Here is a 13,206-nt window from a genome sequence, read left to right on the forward strand (position 1 = left end):
ACAACTTAATACTTGACCAGTAACAACCATACACCACAGTTCAAATCTGTGTGCAAACCCAGTGACGAAAGCACTTCAATCTCATTGCTCTCATTAGGACACGCGTTTCCTACTGAAAATGATAAGAGTGGATCATCCCAAACTTCTTGAATCATTGGGGACATGGCAAAAATGGAAATATGAGAAGATTCCAAATTAGTTTTAAAAACTCAATGAGTTTTGTTTGAGTAAAGTATTACACAGAACTGTCCTTCCAAAAAATTACTTCTTGAAATAACAAAGTTACAGAAACCTGTAGGCCCACAGGTAACCCCAAACCCAGCCTCTGAACAGGACAGACCTCCTTGCTAGGAACCAGTTGGGAAGAGGGAAGTTCATTTCTGTGTGAAGTTTCATCTCAACCACAGGCGCAAGGGAAAGTTTTGACAAGGGTAGAGTCATATGCCGTTTTATTCAAATCTGGACAAATACTTTTTAAAAACAGGCTGCAGGGCCCTCTCCAAAGCAGTCCAAGGTTTCAGTCTAAGCTTTGCAGTGATCATTTTGCTACGACTGCTTCAAATCTGCAAGCCACGTAAAGGGCTGAGCAGGCAGCCCTCCTCCATTAGGAGCGCAAGGCTTGCACGCTGTTCCAGTCTCCCAAATGTTACATGAAGAACGTAAGAAAATCCTTCATCGTTGACATGCAAATCAGAAAAAACTACAGAATAGACATTTATATAAAGGACAAACAGTTGGTAAAGGAAGACAGCCAGCTCACAGGGGACGAATCCTTACAGTGAACTGTTCAAGTAGTTTCAGTCGTAACAAAGTGCTACTTCACATTTAAAAAGGCAGTATAGAAGACTAGTGGAAGAAAAGATACAGTGGAGGTTGGTTGTTGTGTCGTAGACCATCTAGAAATTGAAAGTGTCAGCACCATCTTGAATCTGGAAAGTATAGGCATCAGAACTAGACTCCGGTACAACGGTCCCATCTTCTTCATCCTGCAAAGAGAAGAGAAACTTTTAAAGTCCCACCACCGTGCCACAGTTGTACAGCCACTGTAGCAATCAGGGCACCGGGAATAAACCTTCAGTGACAAGTCCATTCCGACTGAACTTTGTTAGCTGCTCTCTCATGAAAACCACAGGCACTTTAAAGAAGAATAATCATGCCCTCTTTGCTGATCAACAGCTTTCTGCGCATTTAAGAGGCAGTCAAGCAACACAGTAGCATTGGCAACACGTTGCTGTATGTACACTCATGCAGCAGCACAAGAGTAGAAGTCACCAGCATGACCTTTCTTGCTAGCTCAGTGACACAGAGCAGACGATCAAGCTCCCACCCACTGCACATGGCATCCACGTGTGTACCGTTTTAGTATCTGTTCACTTACTTCCGACGAGAAATACTTCTCAATCAGATTTGCAGCAACTTTGTATACGTCTTCATTTTCATGGGACTGTAGAGCTTCGATTTTGTCGAGGCCGCCACACTCCTCAATCATGATGCAAAGCTTTTCAGTTTCGTTGATTTTCTCCGATGCCTGTGGTGAAAGTATTCGCAGGAGTAATGTTACGGTTGGGGAGGTGTGTCAAGAAATGCATACAGACATAAACAGTAGCTCAAGGCTATGTTCTTTCTCCATTACTGGTGCTTGCTCGCAAGAGGCTGCATTAAGCATGCATCAAGTGGAAGCATGAGAGGGCCTCAGGCTTTATAATTTTGACAGGTGTAGAATTCTAAGACGAGAAGTGTATCTAAGTTGTTCACCTTTGATGCCAAATGTTCCTATGTTTACAGTGGAGTTCCAAGTTTTCTTGCTACCCAGAAACTATAATCTGATACAGATACAATAGTCATAATAAAAGTACATGCTGAGTAGACATTTACTACTGGTCATTTTGAATTGGAACGCGTATAGCCTGTCGTCCTGCGGACTTACCATAAAGATGTTAGTAATGGCATCGAGAATAACCAGTACAGTTTTGCCATCTTTAACCACCAGAAGGTTCAACAATGGTTCTAACACGCCAGCCTGAACAAGGTATATGATCTGGCCAATTGTTCCGCCACTTGTGTAGTTGGTCACAGCCCATACAGCTTCTTTCTGTGATTTGAAGTCTCCCTATCGGGACACACGAAGAGGATTATGGAGATGGTGTGGAAAAATTTAGAAACGTATGGATGTGCTTATGAACTTCAATGGAACTATTCATGTTAAACGCATTGCTATATTACTATTGGCTCCTCAGAATGCTATAATTACCACATAAGAGCCCCGCTGGATCAGACCGATGGTCTATCTGGGGGTTTATTATCGCTTGGATGTCCCATCCTGTCGACTTTACCGACTTACTCTGCGTAAGAAAGGTGGACTATAAATAACGGAAGAAGATCCTTGCTGGAACAGACCAGTGATTCCATCTGACTTGGCACCCTGCCTTGCATTAGTGGCCAGGTCAACAACAGGCCATACAGGCCGAGGCCTTCCCCTCATGTGGTCTTCTAGCACTGGCATTCAAGAGGTTTACAGCCTATGAACAGGGAGATTCCCCTTTAGTCACCGTGGCTAATAGCCACTGAGAGACCACGAATCTGCCCAATCCCCTTTTAAAGTTGTCTATGCTGGTGGCTGTCATCCTCTGGCCATAGATACTTTTTAGAATAACAATTAAAAATATGGTATTTCCTTTTGTCCAATCTCAATCTATTGCCCATTAATTTCACCGGATGCCCTTTTCCGGTGTTTTGAGAGAGGGAGAATAAGTTCTGTCCACTGCCACATCCCTTCCCCTTAGCCATTCCTAAACGGAGAAGCCCCAGATTGTTTAGCCTTTCCTCATACAGAAGGTGCTCCAGCCTCTTAATCATCTTGGTTGCCAACTTTCTGTACTTCTTCCAGCTCTGGAACCTCTTTTTGAAAATACAGCGCCCAGAACTGCAGTGCACAGTATTCCAAACGAGGCTGCACCACGGATCTACGCAGCGGCATTATAATGCTGGCTGTTTTATTTTCAGTCCCTTTCCTAATAATCCACAGCACAGTTTGCCTTTTTCGCTGCTTTTCACAGCACATGGGGCTGACACTTTCATTTGAACTATCCACTACAACCCAATGGTTTCTCTCCCTCAGTCTCAGCAAGTTCAGACCCCCATTAGCATATACCTGAAGTAAAGATAACGAGCGCCGTTTCATATGCACATTTAATGTATACAGGTTTCAGTTTTATTAGAAGCAGTGCCATTTTATGTTTCAGTATTACACTTTTCCCCAAAACTTAGTCTCCCACAGGCTAAAAGTTGCTTGGAACCTGTGGCAGATCTCTGCAAAATTACAACCACCCTCATCAATGGAACGGGACATGCCTTCCTGTAGCTCCACACGTCCTCCAAAATGCTACTTCCACCCATCCCTAAATCTCACACACCCCTTGCATTGGAAGGAACTGACTGCAGAATCCAAGCCAGTGTCTGGAAGTGCTCCCTTCTCTAGGCGCGCAATAAAATTTTATTGCACTAGGTTTTACAGACATTCAACAAGGGTTTTTTTAAAGTTACATCTCAAATGCCCATAAACTAGAGGAAAAAAAATACTAACAATAGGCCAGGACCCTTGCGTCCACAACCAAGGCTGAAAGAAGGTAGTAGCATGGAAGAACGAGAGATGGTTTGTACCTTTTTCAATATATTAATGAGGTACGGGACAAGCCCATGGTCCACAACCATCTGGATTTGGTTCTGCCGGCCAGCTGTGATATTAGACATGGTCCATGCCGCTTCTTTCTGGATGTTGTTCTTGTGATGAGTAAGCAGGCCAGGGAAAGCAGCAAGAGCACCAGAATCTATGACAACCTGAGTTTGTTCATCAGTGCCAGTTACAATGTTCCCGATTGCCCTTAAAGAAGGCGTCTGGAAGAGAGTTTAAGACAGACAGGCTATTTGGCACAAAGCTATCACAAGAACATTCATTTTATTTAACACACTAGCATTTAATTAAGCCCTTGCACAGGGCTTTTTTTTCCTGGGAAAAGAGGTGGTGGAACTCAGTGGGTTGCCCTCGGAGAAAATGGTCACATGGCTGGTGGCCCCGCCCTCTGATCTCCAGACAGAGGGGAGTTGAGATTGCCCTCCGCGCCGCTGAGCGGCGCGGAGGGCAATCTAAACTCCCCTCTGTCTGGAGATCAGGAGGCGGGGCCACCAGCCATGTGACCATTTTCAAGAGGTTCCAGAACTCTGTTCCACCACATTCCCGCTGAAAAAAAAAGCTCTGCCCTTGCAGCATCTTTGTAGGCGCACACATTGTGAACTTAGTAGCAGTGAAGAATTCCTTTGCAACTGTCGCCCTACCCAGTTACTTATGGCACAGTATCCAGACGACCAAATCCCAACAACAAACCATAAATCGCTCACATGTTGGCAACAAGTTTAAACTGGTGCCCTATTGCGGGACTTAAAATGGGACTGACATAACCTAAAGAAGAAAAAACGGGTTGTTTCAGTCATGGCCCTTAGCCTATTGTTTGCCTCTAAACTCTTTGGCCTGTCTTAAGGCAGCTGCGAACTAGCAACGTCAGGACAAGCCAAATCACGCAGCGAGTACAACGAGCAGCTTCACGGACACACCACCAGAGGCTTTTTGCCCCCCCCCACCCCAAATCCTCTTTCATAGACCTTGGAAAGCAAGCTGCTGGGATTTTAAACTCGCTCTCCTCCCATCTACTTTCCCTGTAGCTAGGATGAGGGTCAATACAATTTAACCGACTTGAGCTCTTGGGCGATACTACATCATGCAAAGCACTGTTCAAGGCGTTGACTTATGGACCCAGGGGAGACAGACTGATGTTTTTATATTAAGAAGAGAATTTTCCCTATCCATGATGGATCCTGTCATTTGAGCTGTATTTACAAAAGCCAACTGCAAACTGCTGCCCTAGTAAGGATGCTACTATCCAGATGAAGATGGTGACCTTTCAATAAAGGTCAAGAGTTCGAAGTGCAACAGCTCTCACGAACCATTAACGTAGTGATTTCTGTTTATAACTGTTACGACCCTTTCTTCCTCTTGGGGTAGATTTTGCCTTTACTCTTTCTCTTATACCCTCTGAGTAGATTGCTGCCACCAGGAATATTATATTCCAAGGTATTTTATTTAAATTTCCCTTTTGGTAACGTGGCCTAAGGGTCGGGCTTTTTGTGGTACTATGTGGCCCTGAGGAAAGGAATGGGATATAGTATATAAAAAAAAACAAGGTAAACTTGTTTCACGTATCGCTTTCATATTTCTTAAGCTTGATGGTTTCAAAGAGCAGTTCTCAATTCTTAAAGTTATTTTACTTAAACTCAGTCACACCGATCTTCTCTCAGGCGCACAAAGTTTGCCTGCTTTCTCCTGACTGAATGTTCTTTCACAAACACACAGTTCAGGTTTCCTTGTAGGTTATATTTCTCTCAGGACTGCTCAAAAATAATAAGGCTGCACACAGCTTGCCTCTCTTGCTCTAACTGAATTTTTCTCCCAGAAATGCTTAAACATGCTCAGGCTGCACACAGCTTGCCTCTCTTGCCCTGACTGAATCTTTTCTCTCCACTCAGTAACTAAAAACTGCATTCACTCCGCCCACATTCTCAGTCATCAACCAAGCATATCACTCCTTCATCCCTCTCTTTCATCCCCACTCTTCATCTATACCACACCAAGCATTTAAAGTCACACACACACACACACTTAAAATCATTACAATAACCATCTTACCATTATTGGAATCTCTCCACCTCCCAGGAGTTTCACCAGCTGTGGGACCAGCCCTGTTTTCACCACCATTTCAATCCTGTCATTGGAACCATCGGTCAAGTAAGAAACAGCCCAGCACGTGTCTGCCAGGACTTCCGGGTCATGGTGATGCAGCAGGCGAACCAACGTCGGAAGGATCTGCTCAACAGCGTCGAGCGGTGGTGCCGGGTTCTTGTTACGACAGAGGTTTGATATGGTCCAGGTCACGTTGCGCAAGTAGCCAAGCTGAAAGGGATTGTGAAATTGATTTGGGAATTAGGCCAGAGCTTAAGACACAGAGGTCTGCGGCCCAAGTTGCTGCAGAAATGCTCGAACTCTTACCGCTATAGAAGAGAGATCGGGTACAGCAAGCAGAGCCAGCAGTGGGTCCAGCGCACCGTATTTAATAACCAAGTCTCGGTAGGCAGAACCGTCACCTGCAAAATTAAATATTCTGGTAAGATCGCCAATCTGTTAAATCCTTTCCATTTCACAATAGGGCTGGCTACAGAACTTAAGCTCAATTCAAGCACTGTGAGAACTGGGCAATTCCCAGTGAAAAGCCCCCTCCATACCAAAAGTTTTTAACCAAACTGATGTCTGCTTTGCCTCCAGTGAAAGTCAGCAAGCAAGGTGGCAAATATTCATGACAGTTCGAGCAGATGAGAGTGGCCATCTGAGAGGCGGCAGCCCACTTCAGAAACAGCATTACTTTATTTCCTCCGTCTGCAGTAAGAGTGGCTCACTTGCACCCGCTTACCTGCAATATTTCCCAGAGCCCACACTGCTTGTTCACGGATATGAGTATGGGAAGAAGCCAGCAGGGAAACAAAGGCAGGTATTGCTCCACCATCTACAACAGCTTTGGTCTGATCAGATGTGCCAGAGGCAATGTTGGTCAGAGCCCACGCAGATTCAAACTGAATAGGGCTGCAATCCACTCTCCCCAAAAAAGACACAAGCTTCGGAATCAAGCCAGCTTGGATTATCTGGTCAATAGGAGGCTGCTTCTCTCTGGACAGCAATTTCCTACAAGCAAGAAGAAAACCAAGTTAACTGCGCCGACTTACCTTTTACAGGATCGCAGTAAAATGGAATTGTTCAAGAGGGCATTTTTAATGGGAGCAAGATTGCAGTTTTGATGCCTGAACATTTCAAGCTGATCGTACGGCACTGTTTATTGCATTAGCGTTTTATTATTATTATTTTTAAATATAAACTGCCTAGAGTTTCAGTGAGAAAGGCAGACTAGAACTAAAGACAATTTGTGGACAGAGCCTTCAAATCTGTATATGAAAAAATGGATGGTACAGACAGACCCATATTGGGGGGAAGTCTTTAACGGCGGTTCTTCCTCCTGCAAGATGCCCAAGAAGCAATGAAAAAGATTAACTGACTGTCATGGCTTAGTTGCTTACAGAGGGGCTCAGGTGGTCACCAGCCCACTCTATTAATACGTAAGCAGTATGGAAAGAACCTGGTCTTCCTTGGTTTTTTAAGTAATAAAACGGCGTATCTCGTCTACAGATAATATGTTCTTATTCAGGAAGTAATCTAGTTTTACCTGTAGATAAAACAATGAAAATGTTTTATTGCTCCATTCATGTTTTTTCCTAAAGCCTTAGTCATCGTGGTCAGTTGTTCAAGAAGTAAACTAGTCCTTTTGCTACAGTATTTCCCCTCTCCTGTAGCGCTTCCCGGTTAAAAGTGTCCCATAGGATTGACAGGGCTCAAAACAGCAATGACCCTAAATAGAGTTGGAGCTATAACACACACACACACACACACACACACACAAATTGTCTGCACCTATCATGGCTTAGGATCAGTTTCAAGTACACTTTAGCACCACATTTCAAATGAGATTTTGCTTTCTAGCATTAGCCCACCTAGAATCCATGGTTCTAGGTGTAAGCTGTGTGGACACAATCATGTTGCATGCACATGAATGGGAAAATCAGCCACAGGCAACCAACCCTGCATAAATTAAGATTTACTGTGCAGTTTTTCTTAAGTGACCCTGTGGTAAGGCCACAGCGGCTCCGAGATCTCACCTGGATTACAAGGGTACTCTGCTGGTGAGGGCCACAGCTAAGATTCTTACGCCTGTGCGGAAAATGTTTTTCTTTCCAAACAATCGTTCATAGTTCTCTTGGGTGTCAGATTCTTGGCCAAAGTGCTTTATTTGAGCAAACCGACTCTTGAAGAGGCGGGGGGAAAATGCTCCGCATACGATCTATCAAAATTATTCCTGCCCAAGGCCCGTATGAACTGATTCCCCACTTTGTGAGACAGACGAACTCCTGCAGATTTAAGCCTTGCATATAGAACAACTCTACATGCATTGGCCCCGATTAACTGTAGGCAACGTTAAATGTCATTTTTCAGCCACTGGACATGAAGTTAAGAATTTAATTACCGTATGAATGCTAAAATGAGGAGCTTTATCTGGACTGAAGTTTTCCAGTGCTTCAGTGATGTGCCCGAGTAGGTATTTGACTTGATATCCTAGATTCAAAAGTTTTAACACTCAGAGCCAAGCTACAAGTGACAATTGACACTTGCCTGGCAAGAGAACAGACGGACGTGCATTCCTCCCTGTTCACTTGCCATTCACTTGCTCTCCACTTGATCAAGTGGAGCGCAAGTCTATGGCAAGTGAACAGGGAGGAATACACGTGAGTCTGTTCACTTGCCTGGCAAGTGTCATTCGTCACTTGTAGCTTGGCTCTAAGATTTGGAGGCATTCCCTCATTCTCTTTGTACTACCTGTCTGGTTCACATTTGTTTATATGTCAAGCCAGACTACAGAAGCCTCGTATGCTTGCCTGAAACAGTCCTCTAATTCAGGGCATCTTCATTTATGTAATTTATAGTCTACTTTTCTCACTGACACTCAAGGCAGATTACAGCGTAAGTCGATACAATCAACAACTGAGACATTCAACGAACAATAAAATAAGGTATGGATTGCAGAACAACTTGAAAGCAAGAAAAAATCCACATGAGTAATCCGACACGACGTATTAAATGACACTGAAATGCCCAGGAGGAGTATATCTACACTGACAGGGGTACATCTGCAATCCCCGTCCCTTTTCCAGAGCTCACGGAGCCATTTCTTACCGCACAACCCTATTAGTGAAAAAGCCCTCCCGAGTAGTTCAGATCTGCATAGTTTGTGGAAAACCAAAAGAGCAGGAGCTTTCCTGACTTTTAATTTAATTTATTCAATTTATAGTCCGCCCTCCCCACACCAGTGGGCTCAGGGTGGATCACAACAAAGCTTAAAAACACCCTACACAATTAATCAACATTACCATTAAAAACAAATAGTACATATTCATTTAAAAATATACTACATCTATATAAGTATAAAAACAGCATAGCAGCACCATCTATAGAGCATTTTTCAGCAAAATATGTGAGAGATGGGGGGTGAGTGACATTGAACTGGGGGCATATAGTTTAACCCTCCACTGTGGGTGGGGGGGCACCACCTAGCATCAACCATATGCCTGGCAGAACAGCTCCGTCTTGCAGGCCCGGCGAAATGCTAAGAGGTCCTGCCAGGCCCTGGTCTTGTAAGACAGAGTATTCCACCAGGCTGGGGCCAGGGCCAAAAAAGCCCTGGCCCTGGTTGACACCAGGTGGGCCTCCCTAGGGCCAGGGATCTTTAATAGATGTTTATCACTCGAGCAAAGGGTCTTCTGGGGCTCATATGGGGAGAGGCGGTCCCGCAGATATGACGGTCACAGTTCACATAGGGCTTTATAGGTTAATACCAAAACCTTGAACCTGATTCGGTACTCTACCGAATCTGGCAAGCCATTCCATAAGGCGAGACCACCACAGAGAATACAGGTCGGCGGGCAGCAGCCAATTTTGCCCATCTGCAAAAGGCCCTGTTCAGAAGAGCGAAGCTGCTACGGGAGAAGAATAGCGGATGTGGTCCTGCATGTGTGAGGGGCCAAGGTCATGCAGGGCTTTGTGATAACCAAGACCATGAATTGAGTCCAGTAGCCAATGGAATGACTGCAGAAGGGCAACAATCTGCATGCCCCGCCCAGCTCCTGATAATAATCCAGCTGTGCTGTTCTGTACCAGCTGGAGTCTCCAAGTTGCCTCTGAAGGAAGATACACTTAGTTCCATCTTGTCTGGGTTCAGTTTCAATTTGCTTTCAGCCGTTTGACCACAGCGGTCAAGGCAGCAACTCAGGACCTCAACTGCATCACTAGAGGATTTGGATATGAGATATAGAGCTGGGTATCACATCCTAAAAGTTATACATGGCCTAGTACCATTACATATTTTAAAGTTTTTATTGTGACCCACGCTGGAGAGCCAGTAAGTTCACGTTTAGACAGTAATCCTTCAAAATAAGTTTACACCAGGGCTTCAGTTACATTTTAGGTGCCACGATGCACCAAGCTGCATAGCTTTTCAGACAAGACCTGGCAAGTGGCCAGGATAACAGATTGAGCATGTCAGGAAAAAGAAATAACGTAAATTCTCTTTTCCGACCTGCAGTAACAGAATTTAGTGATAATGTGTAACAAGCTTTAGTCAATGAAGCCTCAAATATAATCACTGTCTAAGCTCTTGACCTCAGCTACCAGCTTGTCACATTGGAATAATAAGGAACAGTCCTTGCCGTACATCATTACCTGGCAGCTTGTGTAGCCTGCAGCTGAATTTCGGTATTATTACCGTAAATGCCTTTGACAATCTCTTCAACAGACCAGTGGGCAGTGACCTGCAAGAGAATCAGAGCTGGCTGCATCAAGATTTAATAATTACTCAGGCTCAAAAGAGTCAATGAGCTACAAAAAACACAATCATAACACAGTGGGATAAGCAATCCTTGGAATTGTGACCCTCCTCATGGCAAACGAATTAGAATTACTTCCAGACACTTCAGAAGTTTCCCAATACAGAGAATGCTCAACCCTACCATCGTTTCTTCCTTAACGGGAAATTTAGGCCAGAGTTTTGCTACTCCTGTCCAGACACTGAACAGGAGTGGCAACCACTCCACAGGGGCATCCAGTATCAATGCTTTCTGAGTTAGAGTTCACTTAATCAGATGCACGGAGTACCCAACTGTTGCATTATTAGGGGAGGTTCCCAGCTACAGACAAATGTCCGAGGGGCAGAAGAGAAGCCGCTACCAAACTTGTCTGCTACCTGATTGCTCCGGTTTTCCTGCAGAGGTGAAGTGGCTTCATCGTGGAAAGTGCTAACATTCCTTCTTTTAAGCAGCTGGTCGTCTTTTTTGGCTTTCCTCAGCTCCACATTGACTTCCATCCTCCGCCGCCTCATTTCCTGAGGAAGACAAAAGCATATTAAACCTGAACTTCCAAGTACAAGGAGAAGCGGCGGGTTGTAGTCAGCCGGCCAAGTTACTCACAGTGGAGTCCTTTCCCTTATTCTTGAATCGGCTCAAACGGGCAGCCGCTGTTCCATGGGCATTCTCGTTGGCGGACATTGTGGTCTTGATTACAGAATATTTCCAGATCTACAAACGGTTACAACAACATTAAGACTTCTGAAAATTTTAAATCTGTGCATTATTTAATGAGGGTGCCAGTCTTTGAGGAGGATATAATTAAAAGACAGGTCAAAGCTTAGCAGGAACCAAGATGGCTTTTCAAGACATTTTAAGGACACTGAGAATACATTTCATTATATCAAGAGTTCATTCCGTTCCTGTCTAGCAATATCCACTTTGCCTGGAGTATAGCTCAAGAAAACTTTAATTCTGTTCTTTAATGTGATTACTAAACGCTGCTGCATCACAGGCACTTGATAGTCTTTCCCCCAGTGGCCAGCAGTTTCATAGGCTGCCTTTTTAAACCAGAGAGGAAAGCAGCGACCGGTAAAGCGCGTCTCTACCACTTCAACAGCAGAACGAACCGAGTCCACCGAATTCCTTTGCTTACAGTTTGAGAAGTCTCAGCAGTCCACATCGATCTAAACACAAAGCAGCCCCCGCTACAGCTCCGCTTCCCGGCATTTATCCCTCTCCCGCGAACCGGGAAGGCTTCCTGGGCGTTTCTCCCCAAAGTCAGGAAGCAGAGAAAGAAACCAAGCGCCTGGCCCAATGCTCCAGCGGCTGCTTCTGGAAAGCCCAACTTTGGGCACCACTCAAAACCTCTCCACCCAAGTCGCCTCCCCAGTGTCCAGAAACCATAAAATGCGTTTTAAAAAAAGAACAGCCGCGTCTTATTAAAAAGGGAACCTCATTCGAGTTACACCCCCCCCCCTTTTTTTCTGGCTGCAGCTCCCCCCAGCCCTTTCCTCGGCTCGCCTTTATCCCCCCAGCCCGCTTTCAGCGATGGCCCACCTGGCACAGCAAGGACCGCTTCCTCCCCGCAGCCGCACAGGACTAACCACGCGCCGCTCCAGCGCAGCCCAGCGCTCCCCCTCCAGCCCCCCCTCCTCCGCGAGGGGCGATTTAAATTTCCAGCGCCTTCGCTCGCTCATTGGTGGATTCGAGTCAAAGCAAAACCTCCATTGGCCAGTTTGAAAAAAAGTAGGCAGCGGCAGCCTCGCGCTCTCGGCGGAGGGGCGGCGCTCGGCGTAACGCCCAGGCGCGCCCTGCGCCTCCCCGCGCACAATGTGCCCCTGGCGGCGGCTGATGTCACAAGACGTCCTTGGAGAGTTTTAAATAGAGGCGGCGTTTGGACTTTTTTTTTAAAACGCACACACACACTGTAGTGTGTGACATGTACCACTCTTCTGGACAGATTAGTGCCCCAGTCAGAGCGGTGAACAATAGCAGTGTGTTATTATTATCCCTACAATACTGAGAGCGGTGAACAATAGCAGTGTGTTATTATTATCCCTACAATACTGAGATTAGTTGTTGCCTGAGTCAGGAGAAAGATGGCCTGGATAGTCTGTGTTTCTCCAGTTGGGATAGAGTCTGGTAGTAATGTACAGTGTGGACGTTACTAATTTGCACAGTAATTTGACTGTGCAATCCCAAGTAGTGGCCGTGTTAGTTTGTCTGTAGTAGTAGAAAAGAGCAAGAGTCCAGTCGCACCTATAAGACTAACAAAATTTGAGGTAGGGTATAGATCCGGAGGAGTTAGCCATGTTAGTCTGTAGTAGCAAAACAGAAAAGAGTCCAGTAGCACCTTTAAGACTAGCCAACTTTATTGTAGCATAAGCTTTCAAGTGCCACAGCTCTCTTCGTCAGATGCATGCAGATCTCTGACGAAGAGATGCATCTGACGAAGAGAACTGTGATTCTCGAAAGCTTATGCTACAGTAAAGTTGGATAGTCTTAAAGGTGCTACTGGTCTCTTTTCTATTGAGGCGGGGTAGGAGCTTTGGTGAATGACAGCTTGCTTCATCAGATGCATGCAGATCTCTGACAAAGAGATGCATCTGACAAAGAGAACTGTGATTCTCGAAAGCTTAGGCTATAGTAAAGTTGGTTAGT

General features: G+C 45.2%; 1 protein-coding gene across 2 annotated transcripts; it reads right to left on the reverse strand.

Annotated features, from left to right (window-relative positions):
* Positions 1-432: 432 nt before the first annotated feature.
* On the reverse strand, positions 433-12,187 carry KPNA2 (karyopherin subunit alpha 2). Of its 2 annotated transcripts, none has more exons than XM_054976249.1 (11): positions 12,103-12,187; positions 11,167-11,274; positions 10,944-11,081; positions 10,424-10,512; positions 6,516-6,784; positions 6,098-6,192; positions 5,738-6,001; positions 3,661-3,894; positions 1,928-2,110; positions 1,379-1,528; positions 433-986 (listed from the first exon to the last, which is right to left on the reverse strand). In XM_054976249.1, the coding sequence occupies exons 2-11, from the start codon at positions 11,242-11,244 to the stop codon at positions 897-899; spliced, it is 1,590 nt and encodes a 529-aa protein (XP_054832224.1). In that variant the 5' UTR covers positions 11,245-11,274; positions 12,103-12,187; the 3' UTR covers positions 433-896. The 2 variants fall into 2 exon arrangements, with proteins under 2 accessions (XP_054832224.1, XP_054832222.1); XM_054976247.1 differs by lacking the exon at positions 12,103-12,187 and adding an exon at positions 11,699-11,767.
* Positions 12,188-13,206: the final 1,019 nt, after the last annotated feature.

The sequence above is a fragment of the Eublepharis macularius genome, chromosome 4 (genome assembly GCF_028583425.1).
Source record: "Eublepharis macularius isolate TG4126 chromosome 4, MPM_Emac_v1.0, whole genome shotgun sequence".
NCBI lineage: Eukaryota > Metazoa > Chordata > Lepidosauria > Squamata > Eublepharidae > Eublepharis > Eublepharis macularius.